Source organism: Girardinichthys multiradiatus, chromosome 20 (genome assembly GCF_021462225.1).
Source record: "Girardinichthys multiradiatus isolate DD_20200921_A chromosome 20, DD_fGirMul_XY1, whole genome shotgun sequence".
Classification (NCBI taxonomy): domain Eukaryota; kingdom Metazoa; phylum Chordata; class Actinopteri; order Cyprinodontiformes; family Goodeidae; genus Girardinichthys; species Girardinichthys multiradiatus.
In genome coordinates, this window is record NC_061812.1 from 4,825,373 (window position 1) to 4,852,662 (window position 27,290).

General features: G+C 42.6%; 1 protein-coding gene across 1 annotated transcript; it reads left to right on the top strand.

The window, feature by feature from the left end:
* Positions 1-1,227: 1,227 nt before the first annotated feature.
* dennd6aa (DENN/MADD domain containing 6Aa) lies at positions 1,228-26,767 on the top strand. Its single transcript, XM_047348783.1, has 19 exons — positions 1,228-1,609; positions 2,596-2,634; positions 3,321-3,363; positions 6,969-7,081; positions 7,193-7,273; positions 7,838-7,943; positions 9,950-10,029; positions 10,495-10,554; positions 10,636-10,691; positions 11,554-11,676; positions 15,080-15,175; positions 19,321-19,415; positions 19,640-19,705; positions 19,808-19,872; positions 23,403-23,492; positions 23,644-23,807; positions 23,894-23,996; positions 24,476-24,550; positions 25,099-26,767. Exons 1-19 carry the CDS (start codon positions 1,379-1,381, stop codon positions 25,228-25,230), a joined length of 1,818 nt encoding a protein of 605 aa, XP_047204739.1. The 5' UTR covers positions 1,228-1,378; the 3' UTR covers positions 25,231-26,767.
* The last annotated feature ends 523 nt before the right edge of the window (positions 26,768-27,290 follow it).

Below are 27,290 nucleotides of genomic sequence, written 5' to 3' on the forward strand. Positions count from 1 at the left end.
AGAGGACATAAATAAAAACCTTAAAAGCGTGGCATGCATTTCTGTTCAGTCCCATTTACTCGGATTATCCTAAATAAAATACACTGAAACCAATTCTCTTCTTAAATCACCAAATTAGTAAACAGCATCTACCTGTGTGTGTGTTTGTTTATTTATTTTCAGCAGAAATGCAGCTCAGAAGGCCTCAGAGGTTTCTTAGAGAACATTAGAGATCAAACAGCATCATGAAGACCAAGGAACACAAGTCAGGGCGAAAGTTGTGGAGACGTTTAGAGCAGGGTTCGGTTCTAAAACAATACCCCGAACTTTAAACATCACCTCATGATCAATCCATCATCTGACCATTAATCACAAGCAGCCAAGGGGCATCTTGGTAACTCTGGAGGAGCTGCAGAAATCAGCAGTTTAGGTGGGAGAATTCGTAAATGGGACAACTGTTAGTTGTGCAGGCACTCTACAAATGGAAGAGTAGCAACAAGAAAGTCATTGTTAAAAGAAACCCACAAGCAGTCCCTGTTGCTGTTTGCTGCAAGCCATGCAGGGGACAAAGCAAACATGTGGAAGACAGTCGTTTGGATTGCATGCAAAACACTGTGTAGGGAAAAACTAACACTGTGCATCACCCTGAACATATCAAGCCCCACAAAGACGTGGTGGCAGCATCATGCTGTTGGGATGCTTTTCTTCAGCAAGGGAAGCTGATCAGTGTGGGCTGGATGCTGGATGGAGCTGAAATCAGGGTATTCCTGGATCTACAAAGTATTGACTGGGAGGCAGTGAATCCAAATGCATACCACAATTTTCAGATTTTTGCTATAAATGAAAATCTTGTGTCTTGGTATTTGGCTTTTTAATTCCCCCAAAGAAATGGGCTGTTTTATAACTGTTGTCAGTATGACAACAAATAAAAACTACAGTCATTTATAATATCCTCAGCTAGAGTACCCGAATCAATCAATCAATCAATTTATTGTCCTTTATTTCTATACTGAAAACCATGAAATGAAAAAGGAAAAAGTTTCTCTGGATTCAAAGACACCTTATTCTGTGGACTAAAGTCTATAATGATTTTGTGAAAGCATGGGCAGTTTTCTATCAATCAGATCTCAAACGTTTATGTATTTCAGCTGAAGTTTAAAGTTATACACCAATAAATGCATACACGCTCTAGATTATGCGTAATGACGTCATATAGGGACAACAACAGAACGTCGTGACGCTGGAGCCCAGCTGCTATTGCTAAATGCTAGCTAAGCGGTTTCTGTTTTGCGGCTGTCCGCGGTTGTTCTCTAACAGGGTGTTGGATAGAAAACCAAACTAATTTCTTAGACCAATAACACGCTTCAGAGAACCAGACTGTTTGTGTCGGACCGTGGGCATGGCTCTGCAGGGCCCGGAGGAAGTAGGGGAACAGGTTGAAGAGCCGGAGGACCTGGACGATCAGGACGCTAGCAGCATCTCCCCAGCCGAGGAGATAACCCTTCCACCCGGGCCTGGGGGCGACGAGGAGCCGGAGGAGGCATTCCTCCTTCCGTGGGACCGCTTCTCCTCCTGGCTGCACTGCATCTGTGTGGTCGGCTTCGACCTGGAGCTGGGGCAGGCGGTGGAGGTAAAAACAGCGGAATGTAAAACTTAACTGCGGCCATGAATGTTTTAGTTAGCAGCTGCTAAAGGCTCAGGCTATGTCCTGGAAAGAAATACACAAATAAACCTCTTATTCATTCGGATTTAGTTACAAGTTGATCTCACATCAGCAAGAAGGTTCTTCAAAACTATGCTAAACCAGCAAAAATACATTAAATCGTTTTCTTTTAAATTTCAGTTGAAATGATAGCTTCCCTAAAGTTAGCCTGGTCCAAAACACTTTGTCCAAGAACACACAGAAGGTCATGGTTCTGAAATCCATTACAGTTAGACAGACACATGTTTATTGTTCCAGAACTTATACTTGAGGAAGGTTCTCCTCTTTCTGCTCGGAACCTTCCAAAGCTGTCAGAACCGACACATTATATCCTGTAGTTTGGATCACTGACATCAGCAGGATGACATTTCAATGCAAGTTATATAAGTACATTTTACTGTCTTTTAGTCGTACTATTTCACTTCCTTTGGTACTGAAGGCAACAAAAACCCAAATGAAATTGACATTTTATTTACATATAGGAATGTCTAATGATCATTTTTGTTTCCTTAGAGCTGAAACAGTTTATTGTGATATAAAGATTTCAGAAAAACCAGAAAGGCAATACTCAGACATTTTTCTTATGTTAAGCTTTTAATTACATAAAAAATATGTTGCTTGTGATTGTACATGTACAGTCAAATGTAATGCCAACTTTTTCAATGAATCCAAAAATAATAAATACGTTTTTAAAATCATGCACAAACAAGACAGAATACACATCATGTTATTATGATGTCCTATACTGGTCATTTTCTTCAAATATATTGTTTTTCTATCAACAATAGATTAAAAGTTAATTACATTTCTTTTATTGGACAAGTAATAAACCCTGAGATGTTTAAATGATGTTTTGTTAACAGGTAAATACTGATGAGCTCCTGTTTTACTGTAACTGTTTATTTTTCTTGCAGGTAATTTATCCTCATCATTCCAAACTGTCAGAGAAAGAGGTCAGTCAAACTTTACTGGACCCAGTTGTTGTTAAACCACAGCACCACTCGTGTGATAAAAGTAAATACATTTTTGGTCATGCAGTAAAACCACAACTGTCTACGTATATTATTGGGATTGTATGTGTTAGCACAACACATTATTGTAGGTGTGGAAGAAAAATGAAACCAGGGGTTCATATTTGGTTCTAAATACAAATATGAGAACTGTTCCAATAATGCATTTGTACATTTGTATTCCGCTCTGATCACCTGGATCCATATAAACAAAGTCCAAAGCAACTGACTGCATTGAGATGTCACCTAATTAGTATATAGTCCCTGTATGTAGTTTAATTGCAATCTAAATAAAGCATTTCTGCGAAGGCCCCGAAGGTCTGTTAGACAACTTTAATGACAACTTTAGTAACAACAGTTTGAGAATTTGTCCACAGTGCAGCTATTACTTTACAAATCTGGCCTTTTATAGAGGAGTGCCAAGAATGAACCATTATTTAAGTCCTGTTTGCAGCCTGTTTGATATGGGCTTAAATAAGGTGCTCTGGTCAGATCAGACCAATTTGAAAATTTTATCCTACATCCAAAATGCTAAATGTGATGGAAAACGGACACTGCACACATTACGATGCTGTTTTCCAGTTGTTTTTGTCAGTCAGCAGTGGGTTAATTAGTATATTTTCTTTCAGAAAACAAGCATCTGCTACCTTTCCTTCCCTGACTCCAACTCAGGTGAGTTACTGTTTCAGCAGCTTCTCTTATCTTCTCTGTGCACCAGAACAGTAAAAACCTGAGTGAAGATGAAACTGAATGCTAAGAGCCATTGTTTAAAAAGTTAGGTTCTAACTAGTACAGCGGGTAATTTGATCCAAATATATGTTTTCATCAGTAATAAAATGGGATTTGTTATATAACAATGAAAATGTTTTGTTTATGAACATGGATGACCTCACTGACATTACCGGACAAACTTGGAGTAAAACCAACTCACATATTCCTATGTTCTCGTTAGACATACAGCTGCAGTGGGGAAAACTGACTTAAGTTGTTAAAGTAATTAAAAGTATATTTTAAACAGAAATGTTCATTTCTATGCACTCATTACTTGGTCTGTTCTCCTTTTGCATGAATTGCTACATCAAAGCAGCGTTTCATGACGGTAACCTGCCTGTGGTTCTGCTGAGGTGTTCAGGAAGCCCAGGTTGCTTTGATAACAGCCTTCAGGTCATCTGCTTTGTTGGTTCTGGTGTCTCTCATCTTCCTCTTGACAAACCTCCATAGATTCTCTATGAGGTTCTGGTCAGCCCAGGTTGCTGGCCTGTCAAGCACAGTAACATCATGGTCATTGAACCAGCTCTTGGTACCTTTGGCAGAGTGGGCCGGTACCAAGTCCTGCTGGAAATTGAAATCAGTATCTCCATAAAGCTTGTCCGCAGCAGGAGGCATGAAGTGCTCTAAAATGTCCTGATAGATGGCTTAACCCTGTTTCTGCACCTTTTCCTACCACACACTTCCTTCCACTCAACTTTCTATAAATATGCTTGGATGCAGATCTCTGGGAACAACCAGCTTCTTTAGCAATTCTGTATAAATGTCATTTATTTTAAGTAAAATGCCAGGCTTCTGTTTGGAGTTTGATCTTTGTGTTTAACAGTCAGCTCCACAGAGTCACTGACCTTTTTAAAAATGCTACACCCCTGATCAGAGTAAATAAAGCTAGAAGGGGCATGGATCAGTTCCTGAAACCACTCACACACTGAATAAATTTGCTGTGGCGTTACGTGTGAAAGCAGAGGGAGAGTTTGCCCTCAGGTGTGTTTTTGTTCTCTATGAGTCAGCAGGTGTTAAAGATGAGCAACTCGGTGCAGTGGCAGGATTAGGGCAAAATGCTTTCAGGGCTGCTAAATATATAAAACTCTTACTGAAGACATTCATCAGCAGCAGAGAGACCTTAAAATCTGGACTTGCATCTCAGACTCGGCTCCTTATGACCCTTTTATTCCCTTTAATCCACTTTCAGAATATGTAAACACATCGTGACACATGGTTAGTTCTGTGGTATTTGCTTCTTGGCACATTGGCCTTAAAATAAAACTGACTGCCGGGGTTTTTCTCTGAGGATGTTTAAATCGGAAACAGAACTCAAACATGAAGCCAGCTGAAGATGTCATCTAAGACGTGAAGAAAAACTAAGACGTTTTAACTGATTGTGCCAACCTTCGCTGTCTAATCAGCTAATCATTCGCTTACTGCAGAGCTCCATCCAAGTGCTTGTTTCCACTGGATTTACAAAAATAAGCAGATACAGAAATGCTGGCATCAGAGAAAGATGTCAGAGTTTAAATCTTGTGCTCTTATCTGCAATCAGAAAATAAATATTATGAGAGAAAACTAATGTTTCTGTTTACGTCTGGCAAGAATGAATTTACAATAGAAGTCCTGAATCAAGAAAATGATTCTGATCATCAGAATCTCTTTTATTTATCACTTTCCAGTAATGCCTAAATATTCACGGTGCTGGCAGTGGATTCGTTTCTGTGAATGTTTTGGACTGGAGCAAAGGTTCAAATAAGGTACATCACGCTGATTATAGCAAGCAGAGACAGATTAATTCAGACAACATTCAATCAGTTCACGGTGGGGGCCAGAGATGTAGTTCAGCTCCTGAGGATGATGTTCTTGAACGCAACCCGGCAGCGTGACGTCATGGAGTTGTGGCGCTGCTCGTGGGAACTGACTCTATATGTCTGAGCTGGGAAGTGAAAAGCCAGGGGTCATGTCTCTTTGTCCACTTTCCGTTTTCCTCTTCCTCTTTGTGTCAGGAACCTGGAATACCAGGAAGTCAAACGGGAATCTGCAGACACTTATGTAAGCAAACAAAATACAACAAAGCAACAAAATGCATGTCATGAAACTAATATTTTTGATTTGAATCACTTTAAATTTGATATGTGAAGTGAAATAAAAGCAAAAAAGGCAACCGTTTTCTCTCATTGTACAAAATAAGAGCGACTTTCAGAATGTTCTTCAAGAAAGTTTCAAAGTTTAATGAAACAGGCTTATATAGGCAAATAAGAAAATATAAACTTTTATCATGAAAGTATCAGAAAAAAAAAATCAACAATTTAACAGGAAAAAAATTTAATTTTAGGAAGGAGAATCAGATTAATATTAATCTGGTTGACGAAAGCCAAACACAGGAAAGCATTTCTTTGAGGCTTGATGTAATTTCAGTTAATGTCTCGTCTAGTATTAAATACAGGTGCAACTCAATAAATAGGAAAGTCATCAAAGAGATCATTTATTCTAGTGATTCAGATCAAAAAGTGACGCTTGGATTTTATATAGATTCAAAACACAGATGGATATATTTCAGATTTTTCTGTTAATTTTGATTCTGGGTTACAGTTGTTGAAAATCTATCCATCAGTCTCAGAAAATTAAACTATTACATAAAACCCAAAAAAGATTTTTATTGCTGAATGTCTGCCTGCTGAGCAACTTGTCCGTGTACTCTGCAGTATCTGCACTCAGTACTTGGTTGGGGCTCCTTTTGCATGAATTACTGCATCAGTGCAGCGTGGCATAGAGATCAGCTGGTGGTTCTCCTGAGGTATTCAGGAAGCCCAGGTGGCTTTGATAGCGGTCAGCAACGAGAAACACGAGGTTCTCTGAAATATCCTGCTTGATGAAAATGGAAAATGTTTTTTTCTTCTATAAGGAGGATTTTGGCCCCCAGGTGACCGTGAGGTCCTCTTTGACTTAGTCCAGGTAAAACACCTCCAATGTTGTCTCTACATCAGGAGTCTCTTTAGAGTGACCCGTAGTCTTTTAAATTAACAGGAATAAATGCTTGAAAGAAAAGTTTTTGATGATATAAGATGCAGCTGTAAGAAGCAGAACTCTCCAGTTATTTCAGTGATGATTCAAACCATGTCTGTTTAAAACATCACTGATCTATAAAAAGCAAAGAATAGGCTGCCAAGAGAGGAACTGTGGTAGAAAATAAGAGAGGCTGGTCCAGGACATGTACAGTGACGGCGAGACATCGGTGAGGTGTGTGGTGGGGTTGAAAGGTGAGTTCAAGGTGGAGGCAGCTCTGCCTATATACACCTGATTAGCTGAAAGTGTTCTCCGGGTTCTCCAGGTGTTATACCTGATCATTGTGGAGTCTTTTCAGCTCTGCAGTATTTCTTGACCAGACCTGGAGAACTTCAACAGGACAAACATGCTTGATGTCCATGTTGTGAAATGACCAACAGCCTCCAGGAGAAATGTCACTGAAGTAACACATGTACCCTGTCTTTAACTTTTTTAACCATGTGTTGTGTTTCTAGGTTGCCTTGGCGACACACAGTTCTGCTTCCGCTTTCGTCAGGGATCCAACAGGAAGTCGTCAATGGGATGTTTCCTGGAAAATACGGATCGAGACGCACCGCCCTGCCTGAAGGTTTGACAAACATCACAGCTTTAAGGAACAAGATGACCACATTCTCCTTCTGTTTCTAATGTTTTGGCTCATTTTTATGCAGCTGTGTATACATTTGTGTCTGTGTTGCAGCGGGAACAAGGCCATTACTACGGCTACGTGTACTTTCGTCAGGTTCGAGACAAATCCCTGAAGAGAGGATACTTCCAGAAGGTCAGTGATGATCTGCAGCTCCGTTCTGAGTAAAAACCTCTGAATTCATCAGCCTGGTAGACTTGTGCTGATAAATTCCCTGTAATCACACGTTTTAAATTATCTTCAGGAAACATCACCTCTGTTGCTATAAATAGTTCCAGTTTCTTTGATTTTCAGCTGCCTTTCATTAAAATAAGACAGTCTGTGCAGATTTAACAGTTCGGGAAATGTCAAATTCCCACATTTCAATTCTTTGAATAATTTTCAGGTGAGCGGGAAGTGTTCAGGGATGAGCCTGAAATGACTGGTTGTGGAAAAAATTGGAGATGATGCATTAAAGTTGGTTCAACCATATTAAACTGAAATCTGTAGCCTAGTTGTGTATGAAACAGTTTATGTTGTGGATTTGGTTATTTTGCAATGATTTGACAGTTTGAAGGGTCAACCTGGGTTAGATCAAATGGATTCATATAAAACGAATCAGTCATCAGCTACCAGAACAGAGTGATAAAAACCACCCTGGCAGAATAATTCCTGGTACCAGACTTTTCTCTCTGTTATTGAATTTCTTGTTTATTGCAGTCTCTAGTCCTGATCAGTAAGTTGCCGTATGTGACCTTCTTCCACTCGCTGTTGAAGATCATGGCTCCAGAATACTTTGAGAAGCAGGAGCCCTGCCTGGAGGCTGGTGAGTCTGAACCTCTGTCTTGTAGCTCTGTGAACACACGTTAGATATGAAACGGTCTAATATCAGGTGGCCCTTAATCTTTCCCACATTTTGTTACATTACAGCCATAAACTGGGATTTTGTGTGACAGACCAACACAAAGTGGTGCATAATTGTGAAGTGGGAGGAAAATAATGCCTAATTTCTAAATGTATTACAAATAATTTGCGGCATGCATTTGTATTCAGTCCTTCTAAGTCAACACTGTTTCGCTGCAGTTTAGGCTGCAAGAGGAATGTCTCTAGAGACTGAAATCTTTGCCCATTCTTCTCAGCAAAGTAGCTCAAACTCAGTAAGATTGGATGGACAGCATCTTAAGGTTGCATCATATCAGGAAAGCATGTGTTGTACTAATAAATTAATGTTTCTGAATGTCACGAATATGAACTTGCAATTAAAAAGAAAGGTATCTGTGTTATTACCTGTCTGTTCTGGGTTCATAGCAGCCGTAGACCCCAGACAATGAGTGATCTCAGCAACATGGTTTTATTGAGATAGTTGCCGGTGGCCGACGTCAGCAGTTTTGGCTTTTAACGACTTGAATGTAGTTTCTTAACGACTTGACCACCTTACCGAGTTTTTACCATCTAAAATATATTTATCCTGCCTCCATATACGTAGATTACGTACAGCGATGTGACCTTGACAATAATATATTGTGCAGCCCTAGAGCCTCTATGAACATCAGTTTTACAATCTTGTCACTGACTTTGTTGGATTTAGGTCTGGACTTTGACTAGGCCATTCTAACTCACGAATATGCTTTGATCCAAACTAGCCCAGTGTATCTCTGTCTGTATGTTCAGGGTGGTTGTCCTGCTGGAAGCTGAACCTCCACCCCAGTCTTAGGTCTTCTGCAGCCTCTGACAGGTTTTCCTCCAGGGTTGTCTTGGATTTAGCGCCATCCATCTACCCATCAACTACGAGCAGCTGTCCCTCCTCAAGAAAACATTCCCGCAGTATAATGCTGCCACCACCTTTGTTCACTGTGGGGATGGTTTGTTCATTAATACTCGTCCTGTGGACAGAGCTACCATGGTCCTCTTGGCTGCTTCTCTGGTTAATGCTGTCCTTGCCCAGCCTGTCAGTTTAGGTGGACGTCTATGTCTTGGTAGGTCTGCACTTGGTCCATTGAACAGAACTCTGATATTGCTATCCTAACCTTGCTTTAAACATCTCCAAAACCTTCTCCATGATCTGTTTGCTGAGTTCCTTGGGCTTCATGATGCTGTTTGTTCCATAATGTTTTCAACATGAACAGTTGGGGTTACACATAGCTGCACCCTGTTTAATCATTGGGTGACTACTGAAGCCAGCTGGTGGTACTGAAGTTCATCTGAAGGTGTCACTGGAAAGGGGGCAAAATACCAACACATGCCGCACTTTTAAGATTTAATAAATAGGAAGAATTAAAATCATGTTTAGTTTCTCTCCATTTCAGAGACGCTCTACTTTGTATTAGTCCGTCTAATACAATACATTAAAGTTCTTGGTTGTAAATCAACATAATGTGAAAAAGTTCAAGGGTGTGAAGACTTTAGCAAAGCACTATATAATGGTGTGAAAGGAAAACAAACCTTAGACCCACTTTTAAACCCCTCTGTTAGCGTCTTTCTGCTGGTTTCATGTAAAACCAGTTTCTGGGTCACTGTGTGAACCAGAAGGAATCAAATATTTCTCTTTTTACTCAAGCAAGACTCCAACCTAAATGGAGTCATCTGTTCTCTAATGTTTTTCCACATGATTATGAACAGTTTAATAATTTATTGTCTAACAGTGTTTTCTCTTAATCTGAAACAGTTTCAACTAGATGTGTTTTCTGGCAGATAATCATAAAAGCAGGTCTGTTCATAAAACGCTGACTGCTGAGGGGACATAAACACTTCAATTTAACGCTCCGCGTAGCTAAATGTGACAGAGTAGAGAGGTTTTTTTCTCAAGTCTTTTGTGATTTCTGTGTTTGACAGCATGTAACGACATCGACCGCTGGCCAGCGCCTCATCCTGGAAGAGTCCTCACTCTGCCAACAATGGGCGTTGTCATCAAGGTACTCGCACACAAGCTTGATGGACAGAAACAAGCAGATGTTCTTATTTAGACCAGATCAGGATGGTAAAAGGTGTAGCAGTGAATCTACAACCTGAGGTGGGACCAAGAAACAGGATGTGGATATTTTTGTTATTATGCACTGGTTTCTTTGTTCTCTGTTCTCTGCCAGGAACTAATTTTCCTCTCCGCATCCATAATTTATTCACTTTAGTCAGTGAAAAATGTTTGAAACTGCTTTATTTGTGGTGTCAAAAGGTTTTGTTGTAATTATGTGCCACACAGAAAAAGCCTTTCTCTTTTTATTTTTGTAGAGCATGAATTTAATGCCTAAATTAACAGGGATTTCTTTGGTTCTGTTATGATGTTGAATTTGACAAAGCTGTCCATGACATATTATGAGTTTGTGAGATTCACTGCAGCTCTGACTGTCATTTACTGGATTTAATTGTTTCATGCGCTGCAGGTTCGAATCCCAACCTGTTACGATAAACCGGGAACCTCCCAGTTGGTCCAGTCTGCCCAGGTGAACCATCCCAGAGAGAGTCCATGTCTAATTTAATTTGTTGTTTCACACATGAAGCTGAAAAAGGATTTCTGCTTTCAGAGCGACAGTCTAGTATCCATCGTACTCCCAACCATCCATGAAGTCGACCTGTTCAGGTGAGACTGTTTCTGTCTCTGTGTCCCCATCTGCTGCTCAGTGGGGGGTACTGCAACTACGCTGGAAACCTGCCTTTGGAGTGACGTAAAGGCTGAACTGTCCTGGAAGGTTTTCATTTTAGTGTTGAATTTTTCTGAAACTTGGCCTTTTGCATGGATTTTATGCCACTGGCATTCACACTCCTTATAAAAAGGTCAGGTTACTAATGTCGTTATGGTCCTCTGGTGTCTTTGTATAAATTATTCTGTCCAGGTCAGAAACAAACCTCCTCCCTCTAAAATTCAGTCATTCAGCAGTTTAATCAGTAAAAGCAGAACAACTACAAAAGATATCGAAATAAACTAAAGCTGCACATTATATCGAAACACAACTGACGTCGCGAAATCCATGTTTGCGAAATCTCAGGCTTAAAGGTCTGCTTGAATGCAATATTTGGTTGGAAAAGAATATTTCAAATGCCTTGCATTCATGTTCTGATTGCCAAGAATATATTTGGACAGTTGGGTGGCCTCTATATGCCCTTGATGCTCACCATATGTAAATGTTTAGTGGCTGATATGGTAAGGCTTACAGGAAATGAAGGGAAAGTAGCAGCGAAGGTGCAGAAAGAAAGGAGGGTGTAAAAAGTGGGTAAATTGTAGCTAATATCGTCATTGTAATATTCAGCTGTAGTATCGCAGTTACTTGTTTTCCTAGTATCATGCTGCCCTAAACTGAAAAAAGTTTGTTTGTACGACTCTTTGGAACCAAACTGTTACCTCCTACGTCAGCCAGAGGTAAAACTGTGTCTGTGGACTAAAGTTCCCAATAATGTCAGCCCTTCTCCGTAGCAAATGCCTGATAAACGTTTTCTCTGTCCAGGTGCTTCTACCCCGTCTTCTTCCACATCCAGATGCTTTGGGAGTTGGTGTTGTTAGGGGAGGCCCTTGTTGTCATGGCGCCGTCGCCTGCAGAGTCCTCAGAAACTGTGCTGGCGTTGGTCAGGTGAGTCAGAGACGGTTCCCGACTCACCTGAAGTCATGCAGCGGTTTGATAAAGCTGCGTTTTTACTGCCTGACATGTTGCCGCAGATCTAGAAATATCTCATAAATCCAGAAGATCTTTGGTTTCATGGTGAACTGGTTGGTTTTAGAATTGCGCCGCTTAAGGTGGCAGCAGGTTGGAGTAGCTCTGTTACTTTTGATTCTGATTTATTCTTTTTTGGGAACTATTCCTCTTGTGGTGGATACAGTTGATTTTTTGATTTTTTTCTGGACAACTGCCTCTCCGGTGTCAGATGCTGTGCAGTTTGGAGGATTTTTCTTAATACTTTCTATTTTTGAGCATTTGTTATGATGCATTGCCATGGCAACGGGGTTGTTTCTTACAACCGGGAGCAGCTGATTAATATCTCAAAAGCTCAAATAATACTTCAGCTACAACCCCAAATCCCCGATGAGTTGAAAAGGAGACACCGTGGATGCAGAGCAGGAGCTAAGAGAAGAGAGAGAAGGAGGAAGTTCAAACCATCTCTTCCGTCGATTATGATGGGCAATGTGAGATCGTTGGGAAACAAGTTGGATGAACTCCAAGCCCTACAAAGGACCCAGGCAGAGTACCGGGCATGCAGTATTATGTGTTTTACTGAGACATGGCTGCAGGATCATATCCCCGACATTTTAACCATACGAGCAGACAGAGATTTAAAGAGGAGCGGCAAATGTAAAGGAGGTGGACTGGCAGTACTTGTGAACAACAGATGGTGTAATCCAGGACATGTTACTGTGAAGTGTCATCTCTGCAGTCCAGATATTGAACTGTTGGCAGTAAGTTTTCGTCCATATTATTTACCCAGAGAGTTCACCGGTTTACATTCCACCTTCCGCTGTTGCCAACACTGCATGTGATGTCATCAGCTCAGTTGTTGCTAAGCTACAGACACAAAACCCCAATGCTTTTGTGGCAATTTCTGGTGATTTTAACCATGCTTCACTCTCTGCTACTCTTCCAACGTTTCAACAGTTTGTCAGCTGCTCTACCAGAGAAAACAAAACATTGGATTTGCTTTATGCAAATGTCAAGGACTCATACATCTCTGCAGCAAGACCTCCTCTAGGCAAATCAGATCACAATCTTGTTTTTCTCTGCTCGAAATATAAGCCCATTGTTCAGAGGTTCAGAGGCAACCTGTAATAAAGAGGACTTTGAGAAAATGGTCACAGGAAGCTGAAGAAGCTCTGCAAGGTTGCTTTGAGGCTACAGACTGGGACGCACTGTGCCAGCCACATGGAGAGGACATCAATGCCATGACTGAGTGTGTAACCGACTATATAAACCTCTGTGTGGATAACATCATCCCCACCAGAACCGTGAGATGCTTCCCCAATAACAAACCCTGGATCACCAGTGACCTGAAGGACCTGCTTAACAAGAAAAAAAGAGCCTTCAGAGAGGGAGACAGGGAATTATTGAGGAGTTTACAGAAGCAACTTAAAGTCAAGATAAGAGACAGCAAGGAGGTGTACAAGAAGAAGCTGGAGAGCAAGCTCCAGCAAAACAATATCAGAGATGTGTGGACAGGGATGAAGAAGATCACAGGCTTCAAGCAGAAGGATGATCAGACCAATGAAGGTCTGGACAGAGCCAATGAACTGAACACATTCTTCAATAGGTTCAGTTCAGAAACAAGCTCAGCATCCTCCTCTCCTGCTCACAGCCAAACAGACATTCCACCCTCCTTTGACCCACAGGACCCACAGCTGTCCAGTAACACCTCACATTTTTTATCTTCCACCTCAGCCCTAGACCCTTCTGCTTCTACATGTTTGCCTTCAACCATATCAGAAGATGATGATACATCCTTTGCTTCCCCTTCCACCTGTGTGTCTCAAGAAGTCTGGTGAAGAGACAACTGGAGAGACTGAATCGGAATAAGGCTGCAGGTCCAGATCATGTCAGCCCTAGAGTCCTGAAGGCCTGTGCAGAGCAGCTCTGTGGGATTCTGCAGCACCTCTTCAACCTTAGCCTGGCCCAGAAGAAGGTTCCGGTGTTGTGGAAGACCTCCTGTCTTGTTCCGGTACCAAAGAAAACTCACCCATCAGTCCTCAATGACTATAGACCTGTTGCCCTGACATCTCACATCATGAAGGTCCTAGAGAGACTCCTGTTGGCCCACCTGAGTAAGCAAACAATAAACCATCAGGACCCCCTTCAGTTTGCTTATTGCTGTGGAGTTGGAGTTGAAGATGCCATCAAACACCTGCTTCAACAAACCCACTGTCATCTGGACAAAGCCAGCAGCACTGTGAGGATCATGTTCTTTGATTTCTCCAGTGCATTTAATACAATCCAACCTGATTTTCTTTGTCAGAAACTCCAGAAGACTCAGGTGGAGGCCTCAACAATCTCCTGGATCAAAGACTACCTGACAAACAGACCACAGTTTGTGAGACTGAAGGGTTGTGAGTCTAACCAGGTAGTCAGCAGCATAGGAGCACCACAGGGGACTGTACTCTCACCATTCCTTTTCAATCTGTACACCTCAGACTTCCAGTACAAGACAGACTCCTGTCATCTGCAGAAATACTCGGATAATTCTGCAGTCGTGGGGTAGATCAGAGATGGACAAGAAGATGAGTTCAGGGAGCTGGTGGACCGCTTTGTGGCATGGTGTGGAAACAATCATCTCATCTTGAACGTGACTAAAACAAAGGAGATGATTGTAGATTTTAAGAGAAACAGGAATAAGTCAAAAACTATTTCCATCATGGGAGAAGAGGTGGAGGTGGTGGAGGAGTATAAATACCTCGGTGTTCACCTGGACAACAGACTAGAGTGGAGATGCAACTGTGAACCCATCTACAAGAAGGGACAGAGCAGACTGTACTTCTTGAGGAAGCTTAGGTCCTTCGGTGTTTGCAGCAAGATGCTGCATATCTTCTATAAGTCTGTTGTGGAGAGTGTGATCTCTTCTCCATCATCTGCTGGGGAAGCAGCATCAGAACCAGGGACTTAAAAAAGCTCAACAAGCTGATAAAAAATGCTGGTTCTGTTCTGGGGACTCCTCTGGAACCTCTGGAGATCATTGTGGAAAGATGGATTCTTCATAAAATGAAGAACATTATGGAGAACTCTGAGCATCCTCTTCATGAGACTGTCCTACAACAACAGAGTGTCTTCAGTCAGAGGCTTCTTCAGATCTGCTGTAAGACGGAGCGCTACAGGAGATCCTTCCTGCCCACAGCCATCAGCATCTACAACGGCTCTTTGAAGAAACCTTCATATGAGCTACAACAACATTTAATTTCCCTTTGGGATTAATAAAGTATTTTTGAATTGAATTGAATTGGTTTGATGGACAGAAGAACGGTTTTAAGATTAATCGATCGTCCTCTTTCTCTCTCTGCAGCTGCATCTCTCCACTGCGTTATTGCAGCGACTTCCGGCCATACTTCACCATTCATGACAGCGAGTTTAAGGAGTACACGACCAGGACGCAGGCGCCGTGAGTAAAAATGAGCCCACACGGTTACAGATCAGAATCAGAATCAGAAAAGCTTTATTGCCAAGTACGTTTTTGGACATAGAAGGAATTTGTTACAAATACAAATTAAACAGTATAAACATATCTACAATATAATATAAATATATGTGCACAGTTTTAAGTGAGTGAGAGTAAATATAGAGCAGTATAAGATGCAAGAGCAATACAACAGTGCAGATGATCATTGTGCAAGTAAAGCAGGAGTCCAAGCTGAGCGTTAATGTAACTCATAGAGTTACAGGTTACAGGTGTCCTGTCAGCAAAAAAAGGGGGGGTGTGGGGGAAAGGGAGAGTGTCAGGGTGGTTTCCGGGCTTTGTTAACAAGGCTGGTGGCAGATGGGAAAAAACTGTTCTTGTGGCGTGAGGTTTTGGTCCGGATGGACCGCAGCCTCCTGCCAGAGGGGAGAGTCTCAAAGAGTCTGTGACCGGGGTGGGAGGGATCAGCCAGAATCTTCCCTGCCCGCTTCAGGGTCCTGGAGGTGTACAGTTCCTGGAGCGACAGTAGACTGCAGCCAATCACCTTCTCAGCAGACCGAATGACACGCTGCAGCCTGCCCTTATCCTTGGCTGTAGCAGCGGCGTACCAGATGGTGATGGAGGAGGTGAGGATGGACTCAATAATGGCTGTGTAGAAGTGCACCATCATAGTCTTTGGCAGGTTGAATTTCTTCAGCTGCTGCAGGAAGAACATCCTCTGCTGGGCTTTCTTGATGAGGGAGCTGATGTTTGGCTCCCACTTGAGATCCTGGGAGATGATGGTTCCCAGGAAGCGGAAAGATTCCACAGTGTCAATTGTGGAGTCACAGAGGGTGATGGGGGCAGGTGGTGCTGGGTTCTGCCTGAAGTCCACAACCATCTCCACTGTCTTTAGAGCGTTGAGCTCAAGGTTGTTCTGGCTGCACCAGTCCAACAGATGGTCCACCTCCCATCTGTACGCAGACTCGTCACCATCAGAGATGAGTCCGATCAGGGTGGTGTCGTCCGCAAACTTCAGAAGCTTGACAGACTGGTGACTGGAGGTGCAGCTGTTGGTGTACAGGGAGAAGAGCAGAGGAGAGAGAACACAGCCTTGGGGGGAACCGGTGCTGATGGTCAGGGAGTCAGAGACGTGCTTCCCCAGCCTCACGCGCTGCTTCCTGTCAGACAGGAAGTCAGTTATCCACCTGCAGGTGGAGTCGGGCACACTCAGCTGGGAGAGCTTCTCCTGGAGCAGAACTGGGACGATGGTGTTGAAGGCAGAGCTGAAATCCACAAACAGGATCCTGGCGTAGGTTCCTGTGGAGTCCAGGTGCCGGAGGATGAAGTGAAGGGCTAGGTTGACTGCATCATCTACAGACCTGTTGGCTCTGTAGGCAAACTGCAGGGGGTCAAGGAGGGGGTCGGTGATGTCTTTTAGGTGTGAGAGCACAAGGCGCTCAAAGGACTTCATCACCACAGAGGTCAGGGCGACGGGTCTGAAGTCATTAAGCCCTGTGGTCCTTGGCTTCTTGGGAACAAGGATGATGGTGGAGGACTTGAAGCAGGCTGGCACATGACATGTCTCCAGTGAGGTGTTAAAAATGTCTGTGAAGACTGGAGACAGCTGATCAGCGCAGTGCTTCAGGCTGGCTGGTGAGACAGAATCCGGTCCAGCAGCTTTCCGGGGGTTCTGTCTCCTGAAGAGTTTGTTGACGTCCATCTCCTGGATGGAAAGAGCCGTCCTCGGCGTGGGTAGGGGGCTGGTGGGGGGGAACTTCAGGGTGGGGGTTGGAGGTGCCAAGACCCCTCTTGAGGTTGGAGAGGTGGGGGTGGTGGATTGTGGCTGCAGCTGTTGGGGGGCGTCGTGGGAGATGGTTGCAGGACTGTCCCTTTGTCTTTCAAAGCGGCAGTAGAACTCGTTCAGGTCGTTGGCGAGGCGTCGGTCGTTGATGGAGTGGGGGGCTTTCGGCTTGTTGGTGATCTGCCTGAGCCCTTTCCACACAGATGGAATGCTGTGTTAACAGATCTGGATGCTGTTAAAGATGCAGTAACGCTGTGTCAGCATCCATCAAGGTGGAGCAAAAGTTCTGCATTTTTCGAGAAAACTTACCAGTGTGTACGCAGCTTCGTTAGAGAATATGTGGATAATCTAATCTTTATTTATAGAAAGGGCTTTACAGAGTATGAAAACGGGAGGTAATGAAAAACAAACAAGCATGGCATAACTGATAATCAGCAAAACAAGGCAAAGCATGAAAATAATGAACAGAAACAAGCAGATAACTCGGGTGGCGTTGGTTTAAAGGACTCAGTGTTAGAAATGAGGAGATTCGAGAGAAACAAGGAATCTAAAACCAAGCAGCTCAGTGTTGCAACATCACAAATACTAAGAACAAAATCATAATAAATTACTTAAAAATCTGCATTCATTGAATTTAATTAAACAACTGGTGTAAAAGTTATTTATGATCCAAATATTAAAATAAGTAAATAAAGACCAAAGTACAATAAAGATATAATTAGCTTAGGTTTAGGTTGCTTTGATCCAAAACAACTTATACAAATGAGGAGATAAAGATGGCGTTAATATCAAAGCTAACAATAAGACTGAGGGTCCGGTTCTGTCAGAGGAGACGGTGTAGAACCAGTGGAGGGGGTAGAGAGGAGCAAGAGTTCAGGTGAAATTAGTAAGAAATCAAGCCAAAAACACACAAAGATGCGTCTGAGCAGTATTTTTTTTATTAAAAAAACTCAGGAAACCTCACTAGATTTTAAAATGCAGGACAGATTTAGGCCTTAAAAAGACGCAGCCCTGCTGCATCTGGATGCTTTTGGAAACGTTTGATAAAATGTTCAACTGGGTTTTCTGTCGCCATTTTCTGCAGTATGAAAAGTTATAGCGCCCTACTTAATAGACCATTCTACAGATTGTCAGCAGGTTCTTATCCTGCTTGGTCTACCATCATATCAGCCACAACTTAGATCCATTTACTTCTCAGTCTGACCTGCTGATTCTGGTTTTGTCTGATTCCAGTTTTCTTTCTAAGAATGAGAAATCCATGCTTATTTACAGAATTTTTATTTTAGCATTTAAATGCAACAATTATTGACCATAAAACAGGTTTTAAACCAGCAGAAGATGAAGGAATTACAAGATTGGCCTCGATCTTGCATCAAAGCACATTTCCCCGTCCTTTATCTGATTTCTACCGAACTGAAAACAAAGTGTTTGACAGAATATTCTGTTGGGTTGACGGGTTTATGGAGTGGAAAAACTGTTTTTCAGTTTGAATGCATTTATGAAACGGGGAGAAAGTCCTGTTTTTGTATTTATCCTGCAGATTATCAGTCAGAGCCAATCAGAGAAAAACTGGATGATTGATCAGTTTCGACCTGAAGCCTTAATGAACTTCACACCTTTTAGCTCCATTTTAAAATGTAATCAGGTGTTTTTTAATTAGAAAAAGGCTGGGAAATAAAACAGTTTCAACCATTTATAGAGAAACAGAAAATGTCAGAAACAATGAGAGAGGCCGGCTTTAAATTTCAATATGACAGACATGAGTCCCAACAGGAAGTACTGGGAGACACCGTTCTTCAGGCATTTTTAAAACATGGAGAAGAGACGGCAAACAGTTTTGTGATCTTGGTTTGAATTATTTTCTGGTTTTTCTCCCAACATATTTCCACTTTTGAAAAATAATGCAAATACTTCACCATATATTGGTGAGAAAGTTCATGATTACTCCATAATGTCTCTAATAAATAAAATAATTTGTTATTATTAAAGTTTTGTCACTTATTTTAATTTGTTCTTTAAGTTTGTATTAACATAGAAACTATACTTTTATTTTAAAACTGTATTGTGAATTTATTCTGAAGACATTCATGTCCAGAGCGTCCGGCTCTTTAGTTTTATCTCGTTTTAAAACTGATGTTCTGGACCATCATTTTGTTCAAACACGATAGCGGCTTTTACCTTCAGAAACATAAAGCTGAACCAGCAGTAACCAGTGTAATCTCATTACTCCACATCTTAAAATACTAAAAACAATGATTTCAGTGCAGAACTTTGCTCAGTAAAACTCTTGTGTTTTCCTGTCGTAAATAAATGAAATTAGTTGAGTTGTGCGTCTCTGAATCTGCAGGCCGTCGGTCATTCTGGGAGTGACCAATCCCTTCTTCGCCAAGACCCTGCAGCACTGGCCGCACATCATCCGCATCGGAGACATGAAGCAAGCAGGTAAGCGTTACAGATACAGTAATAATTTTATTTAACATCTTGGATGTAATCAGGGAAAAGACAGCAGTGGTTTTAAACTGCAGTGTTTAGAAATGAATTTAGATGTTTATTTCATGTTGGATTCTTTAGTTCTCCTGGCTGCACTGGTGCAGTTTATAATCATTTAGTGGAGCTCATCCATGATAAGTCCTTCTATCGTGTTTTAAAATGTCTGTTCCTCCCAGGAGAAGTGGCCAAGCAGATGAAAGTGAAGAAACTGAAAAATCTGAAAACTCTGGACTCTAAACCTGGTAAATATTTTCTTTATTCTCTGATGCTTGAATTATTAGTGAATCTCTAGGTGATCTCATGCTCTGCCTCTGTGAGCTGATTCCAGTGTGTATTCATCACAGGTGTGTACACTGCATACAAGCCATATCTCAACAAAGATGAAGAAATCATCAAACAGCTCCAGAAGGTAACAAACTGTCTCTCCTCAGTGCCTCTCACGTGTTGCTGCTTGTTTGAAGCAATGTGGGCTGAAGGAGTCATAAAACATCTGCAGATTAGATCTTTTATCTTCTGCATCATTGGCATCCATTTGGTTTTCAAGGCCTTTATTGCTAGTTTGAACATCTCTCCTACCTGTTTTGCTGCTTCCTTTCCGGTTCTGCTGTCTGATAGAAGCAAAGAGATTTTTGTTAGATAATTTTACTGATGAAAATTTGCACAAACCGGTTCCTTCCTCTCAGATAAGAGCTGCAGCTAAATATGATTAACTGAGAGTAAAAACAGCATCAAGAGGAACTCAAGTCAACTTGTTTTGCAGATAAACAGTATAAACTGAGCCTTAAGTGTGCTATCTTTATGTTACTGTGAATTTTCTTACATTTTCATGTAAGCTTGTTTAATTCTGCAATATTTGTCCTAAAACTGTCTTAGTGCTGCCCTCTTTGGGTTGAACGGTGGATACTGCGGTTGAATTTTGGTTCAATTAGTTTAAACAGTACAGCTTGGTACATGCTTAGGTCACAGCCCCCGCATTCGAGTATAAAACCATCTCACTTAGATGCACTACCCCGTAGCGAGTCAGGAGTTGGAATTGCTTCTCCACCGCCTCGGCAGCGCCGGCTTCGGCCTTCGCCAAGTCAGCACCTTCAGCTAGCGGTCCAATCTCCAAAAAGCCTCCCTCGACCTCTGGTAACGAGGAGGGTGAAAAATCCTTCACCTGAAAAGATCTATATACCAGCATCGCTCTGCTCACTCTTCATGTTTCAATATGTGAAATTAAGCTAGCTGCTACTGTCCCTTGTATTTATGACCACAATCCCGCTTAACCCCTCCACCCATCCCCAGACTTGGCTATGCCCCTCTGTCTCTCTTGGCACCGCCCACTTTGGTGGCATTTTTTTGTCTGGGGGCGAAGTTGTGCTTTCACTTTTTTTTTTTTTTTACGTGCCCTGAGAGCACTCAGAATTGTTGTCTAAATGCCAAGAAGAAGCCCAACAGATTTACTTTCACCAGTGGAGCATTGCGGCTACGTTATAATGCTCCGCTTCATATATTTAAAAAAAACTTTATTAGAAACTCCTTTGTTTCATTTCAATTGCAATGGAGACGGAACAAAAAGGGGAAAAAACAAGCAAAGCAAGAAAGAGAGAGAAGGAGAAAAGAATGGAGGAAAGAAAGAACGAAAAGATAATACAAGATAACACCCTAGAAGACTGCTTCTACACCTGCAGAAACATATAAAACAGCAGCAATGTTACCGGAAAGTGCACGTTACTAAACAATCCAAGATGTATTTGGTGGTAACTCCGGCTCATAGAACATATAGAACATCTGTGTATCCGTTAACACCTGTGGGTGTAAGTGTGAGTGCGCTTGAGTACATAAGGTTTCTCCATTAAGAAAATGGAATAGAGTGTGTGAGGAGCCACAGACACGGAGGAGATCCGAGCCTTAGACATCTAAATGCCCCCCAGAGCATGGGGGGCATTTAGAACACAGCCCCCCCCCCCCCCCCCCCCCCCCCCCCCCGAGAAAAGTATAAGAGAGCCCTACACCTCATCCCCCCAAGCAGAGAACCAACAGAGCCAAGCAGCCACAGGAAGTGAGCCGGTACACACCAAAGCACCCAGACCTGGACACCGAAAACCACCTATAAACCAGCGGGCAGAGACATGAGCCATCAACAGGTAGTGTGGCAGGGAGGAATTAGACCCAACATTTGATGGGGGGCCTATGCTGATCCAGGAAAGGAAGCAGCCCAAGACCCAACCTGACACAAAAAACAGGCACAATCACACATTCCCACCCTCATGCGTACACATAAAAACACTCGCACCCACACACCCAACGGACCCAGGAGGTGGTCCCCCTCCTTCCGGGGCGGAGACAGACAGACCAGCCTACCACCAGCCCTGGCTAGTGTTAGCACCGTCCGAAACCAAATGACCGCAGCCCCATACGACCCCCATCCCCGTCCGGAGAGGAGGCCACGAACAAAAGAGGGGTATACCTGGTCCAAATGTGCCTGCCAACCAGAGCTGTCCCAGGATGAAAAAGTCCCAACCCCACACTGAATTACAATCTCAACTCCATGAGCCCCCCATCCCACATGAACCCCAACATTAATTTCCCCACAGGGCCACTCCCAACCAGGATATACAGTACAGACCAAAGGTTTGGACACACCTTCTCATTCAAAGAGTTGTCTTTATTTTCATGACTATGAATATTGTAGCTTCACACTGAAGGCATCAAAACTATGAATTAACACATGTGGAATTATATACTGAACAAAAAAGTGTGAAACAACTGAAAATATGTCTTATATTCTAGGTTCTTCAAAGTAGCCACCTTTTGCTTTGATTACTGCTCCACACACTCTTGGTATTCTGTTGATGAGCTTCAAGAGGTAGTCTGTGCTAGCATGTGGTAGCATGTGCTCGATATTGTAGATATCGAGCACATGCCCCCGAACCCAAATGCAATAAATCCCCTCCCCACAGGGGCACATCCCCACAGAGTTATGCTTTTACGTCAGGTTTTTTCCAGTGCTGCACGGTGGGGCAGTTGGTTGCACCGTTGCCTTGCAACAAGAAGGTCCAGGGTTTGAATCTTGGCCTGGGGTCTTTCTGTATAGAGTTTGCATGTTTTTCCCTGCATGGTTTCTCTCCGGGTACTCCGGCTTCCTCCTACAGTCCAAAAACATGACTGTTAGGTTAATTGGTCTCTAGCCTGCCCTCAGGTGTGAGTGTGTGCATGGTTGTTTGTCCTGTGTGTCTCTGTGTCACCCTGTGATGGACTGGATACCGGTCCAGGGTGGACCCCGCCTTGCACCCAGTGACATCTGGAGGTGGACACAAGCCCCCCTGAGACCCAGCAAGGATAAGCGGTTATAGACATGAAGCATGTTAGAGGGACGTGACCTCAAAAAAATATTGCTTCTTTTATTCATAACCAGCAAATAGTCATATTCAATAAATCACCAAGTGAAACACATTACATCGATTAATTCCACACAGACTGATGCTTTCAGGCATTTATTCCTGTTAATTATGATGATTTTTTGCTTAATGAAAACGACATTTAAGATTAGAATATTTTATCAGACCAATAAAAAACATTTTAATACAGAAATGTGGGCTTAATAAGAAGTTTATTACCTGCAAATTCTAAATTATTGAATGTGACTGTAAATCAAAAGTACTAGTTGTAGAGAATAAAAACATGTATTGATCTCATAAGTTTGATTAAATCCTCATTGCAGCAAGACAGGAATATATTTTAAAAGTAAAATCATTCCTGGGATAATAAAGGAATATCTTCCTCAGTTGAAGGAAAGTCTCTTAAAACCTTTACTGTGCTCATTTATTTCGAGCTTTTTATTTAACTCAAGTCACAAATTTTCCGTTGGATTTTCAGCGTTACTGCAAAACTGTAAAACGCGTAACATTGCAGCCTGAAACCGCTGTCCTCGGCTCTTTGCCTTTGGTTTTTCAGGGTGTCCAGCAGAAGAGACCATCGGCGGCCCAAAATGCAATTCTTCGACGCTACTTTTTGGAGCTGACTCAGAGCTTCATCATTCCTCTGGTAAATGTTAACCATCTGATTTAGCATAAAAACATCTGGTTTTATATGTTTTAATCCAGCACAGCTCAGCTCTAAAGTTACAGGTTAAACACGGCTTCAGTTTTGAAACTTTTCAGAGAAAGCGATCATTCTTTGTGTTGGATTGTTGCAGGAGCGATATGTCGCCAGCCTCATGCCTCTCCAGAAGTCCATCAGTCCCTGGAAGAGTCCTCCTCAGCTCCGACCTTTTGTCCAGCAGGACTTCATGAAGACCCTGGAGAAAGCAGGACCCCAGCTCACGTCCAGACTCAAAGGAGACTGGATTGGACTCTACAGGTGTGAACTGTTCTAGGATGAGTTGTTGTAAACTACGTGATAAAAGCTTCAGGGTCGATGTAAACTTCTGTGCATTTTGTTTTCAGGCATTTTCTGAAGTCTCCAAACTTTGACGGCTGGTTCCGGAGCAGGAAAAAAGAAATGACTCAGAAACTGGAGGCTCTGCACCTCGAGGCTCTCTGTGAGGAGGCGAGTATGACGATCAGATAAATGATTTATGTGAAACCTCACATAGTTAAGTCTAAAATATTTTATAGCCTACCAAATATTGAATCCCAGCAGCCCTTTAAACGTGATAATGTTCCCACAGATATTGCTTTTGTCTTGTTTCCACCGATATTTTGATGATTTATCTTTGTTGATCAGCTCCAGGTCTTTGAGGTTGGAAGGTCTCCTTGCCATCACCCTAATCTTTAGTTGCCTCTATAGATTCTGTATCTGATTTAAGCCAAGACTCTGACTGGGCCGCTCCAAAACATTAATATTAGAAGAAACATGTCGGCAAATTTAAAATATTCCTTTAAACCTAAACATGCCAGGTGTATGCTTGACTTTACTTTAGGCTTAGGTTTAAGTAATTTCTTTCATGCACATTTTGGGTTTTGAGTTGGAGTGAAAGACAAGATGGAATGAGGCCTACGCTGAACTCTCTGTTTTTCTGTTTGCAGGACCTTCAGCAGAGAATCCAAAAGCACACAGAGGTGGAGGTGGTCGACCTGGTCCTGAAGCTAAAAGACAAACTGGTGAGAACAAACTCAAACATAGGCAGCAGATGGCAGATTGTTAGTTTCCTTTAAGTTATTTTAAACTGAGGATCACTGAAAAAAGGCAGCCCTGTACTAGTGAGGACGTTTTAAGGTAGCAGGCAGGTTTTATCTGCTCAGAACTTCAAAAACATCGAAAACTAAAAAAAAAAAAAAAGAATTCTGCTGTTTTGAACAGTTTCCCTGCAGGCCACGTTGAAAACTTTAGCCCATACCTGAAAAAATCTCTGTTGTTTTGGAACTGAATAATCTAATCAGCCATTATTGCATTGCTTCAGTGTGGAGGGCTTTAGATGGCATCTTTAGCCACTCTATTTATTCTCTTGACGGGAAGCAATAATAAAATTAAGTGCATCTTCTTCTAAATAAGCTTTCAGATCTCTGCTGACTTACCTTTCTCACAGTAAAAGTTCAGTGCACACATGTCAACGTGCACGTTAGCACAATATATTCAACATATATAATATAAAACTCTAATAATTAGAACAATGAATCTAAACTCTGCCTTGTGGTGTTTTCTGCTGCAGAGCCAGGCAGAGAGGGAGCAGCTCCCGGTTCGCCCAGGGACCCTGTCCAAACTTCTATCCCACATCGAGGCTGTCATCCTGGCCTTACCAGAGGACCTGCAGGGCATCCTCCAGAAGCCCCCCACGTCCTGATCCTCCAGTTTGTAGCTCGTTAAGGAGGTAACGGGTCTAGTTGTTTGTGGAACTAGGTCCCGGTTGGAGGCCTGCTCGGGTCAAACAGGAAGTGCTCACAGAACATTTGGGATCATGTGGTCTCAAAGCGAAACACTGGATTACCCTGGAGCTGCCAGATGAAATCTTGAATCAAAAAGAAAAGAGAGTTTAATGGACTCTAATCAGGTTCTCACATAGTTCACTACTAATCCTGAACCTGGCGGCGGGGCAGGGGCAGGAAGACGACCCCCTGCTGACCTTTTACCCTCTGAACATTTTTACTTGTGAACATGTGTGGTTGAATTTGCCGCTGGGCTGCAGCAGTCTGACGGTATTCAGAGTTTTCATCCAATGTTTTTTTTTAAAGAAGTGCACTTCATCGCTGCCAGGACCGGAGAGCCTGGCAGTCTCACACACACCCGCACAAACGCACAGATTTATGCAAACAAACTGAACCGAGCAGAGCCAAGCAGTGCATTATATTTATATTCCACTGAGATGTTCTTTATTGAAACACCTTAAACACAAACAGCATATAGAACCAGCAACCCTGAAATAATCAGCTGCTGTGAAGCGTTGCTCAGGAGCCAGTCACACCTGTACCAGTCTGTCGTATTTCAGCAGGTAGCCACACCCATCGGAGGATCTGTGCAAAAATTACCTGCAATCTGCATGGTGCAAGTTTTAGTTGTTTTTCTCTAAAGACTGAATTTGTCTAATTTTAACTGTAGAAGAAGCCACAACGGCCCGTTTTTCAAGGGAAAAGAACCATTGCAACAGCAAAAATATCTAGATCATAAACAACATTAATAAATATTTGGATATGATTATTACATTACAAGGTAAAGCTGTTGCTTTATATTGTAGTTTTTTTTTATGTAAGCTTATGTCAAAAATTTAACAAATGTAAAAATGTTCCTAAAAGTACATGAAAAGATTAATTATTTAATTTAAAATGTATGTTTTTGCACTTGTTTTTCTTTTTTTTTTGATGATTTGGGGCTTTTTACTGTGGAACAATGTCAAAGTTGAGCCCAATGCAAGAATTCATTCCAGTTGGCTGACCAGCAAAGAAACTAATGCACACGTAAACATACAAAATTATGTAAAGTTATTACTTTAATAAAGGAGGGACAGAGCTAAAAACTGTTTCAGCGGCACCAGATGGTAAAGTTAACCTTGAATGAACACTAGCTGCTCTTTCTTTAACATCTGACATTATTTGTTCGCCTGTTCTGCTAAACTTGAGTCGGATTTATGCTTCAGATGTGATGAATCACTGACATTGAGAAGCTTTCATCCTCTCATCATGGGCGTTCATGTCGCTTTCACAGACAAATCCAAACAAACAGCATCTATTGTTTTTAATAACATAAAACTAGATGCACCAGTGAGGTCTCCACCTTCGTCCGCCACCCAATCCTCTTTGCACCGGTCCCTCACGGTTCCCCCTGCAGGTGGTGGGCCCACTGGGGGATGGCCTCGCGTCTCTCGTTCGGGCTTGGCCCGGCCGGGTCCCGCGAGGAGCAACCCGGCCACCACGTTCCTACCCTCACTTATGGCCATAAACTTTGGGTCATGACCGAAAGAACGTGATCCCGGATACAAGCGGCTGAAATGAGCTTCCTCCGTAGGGTGGCCGGGCACTCCCTTAGAGATAGGGTGAGGAGCTCGGCCATCCGGGAGGAGCTCGGAGTAGAGCCGCTGCTCCTCCACATGGAGAGGAGCCAGGTGAGGTGGCTCGGGCATCTATACCGGATGCCTCCTGGACGCCTTCCTCGGGAGGTGTTCCAGGCACGTCCCACCGGGAGGAGGCCCAGGGGACGACCCAGGACACGCTGGAGGGACTATGTCTCTCGGCTGGCCTTGGAACGCCTTGGGCTCCCCCTGGAGAAGCTGGAGGAGGTGTCTGGAGAGATGGACGTCTGGGCGTCTCTGTTGAGTCTGCTGCCCCCGCGACCCGGTCCCGGATAAAGCGGAAAACGACGAGTACGAGTAGATGCACCAGTTTGAATTATAAACTTTCTCTAATCCACACC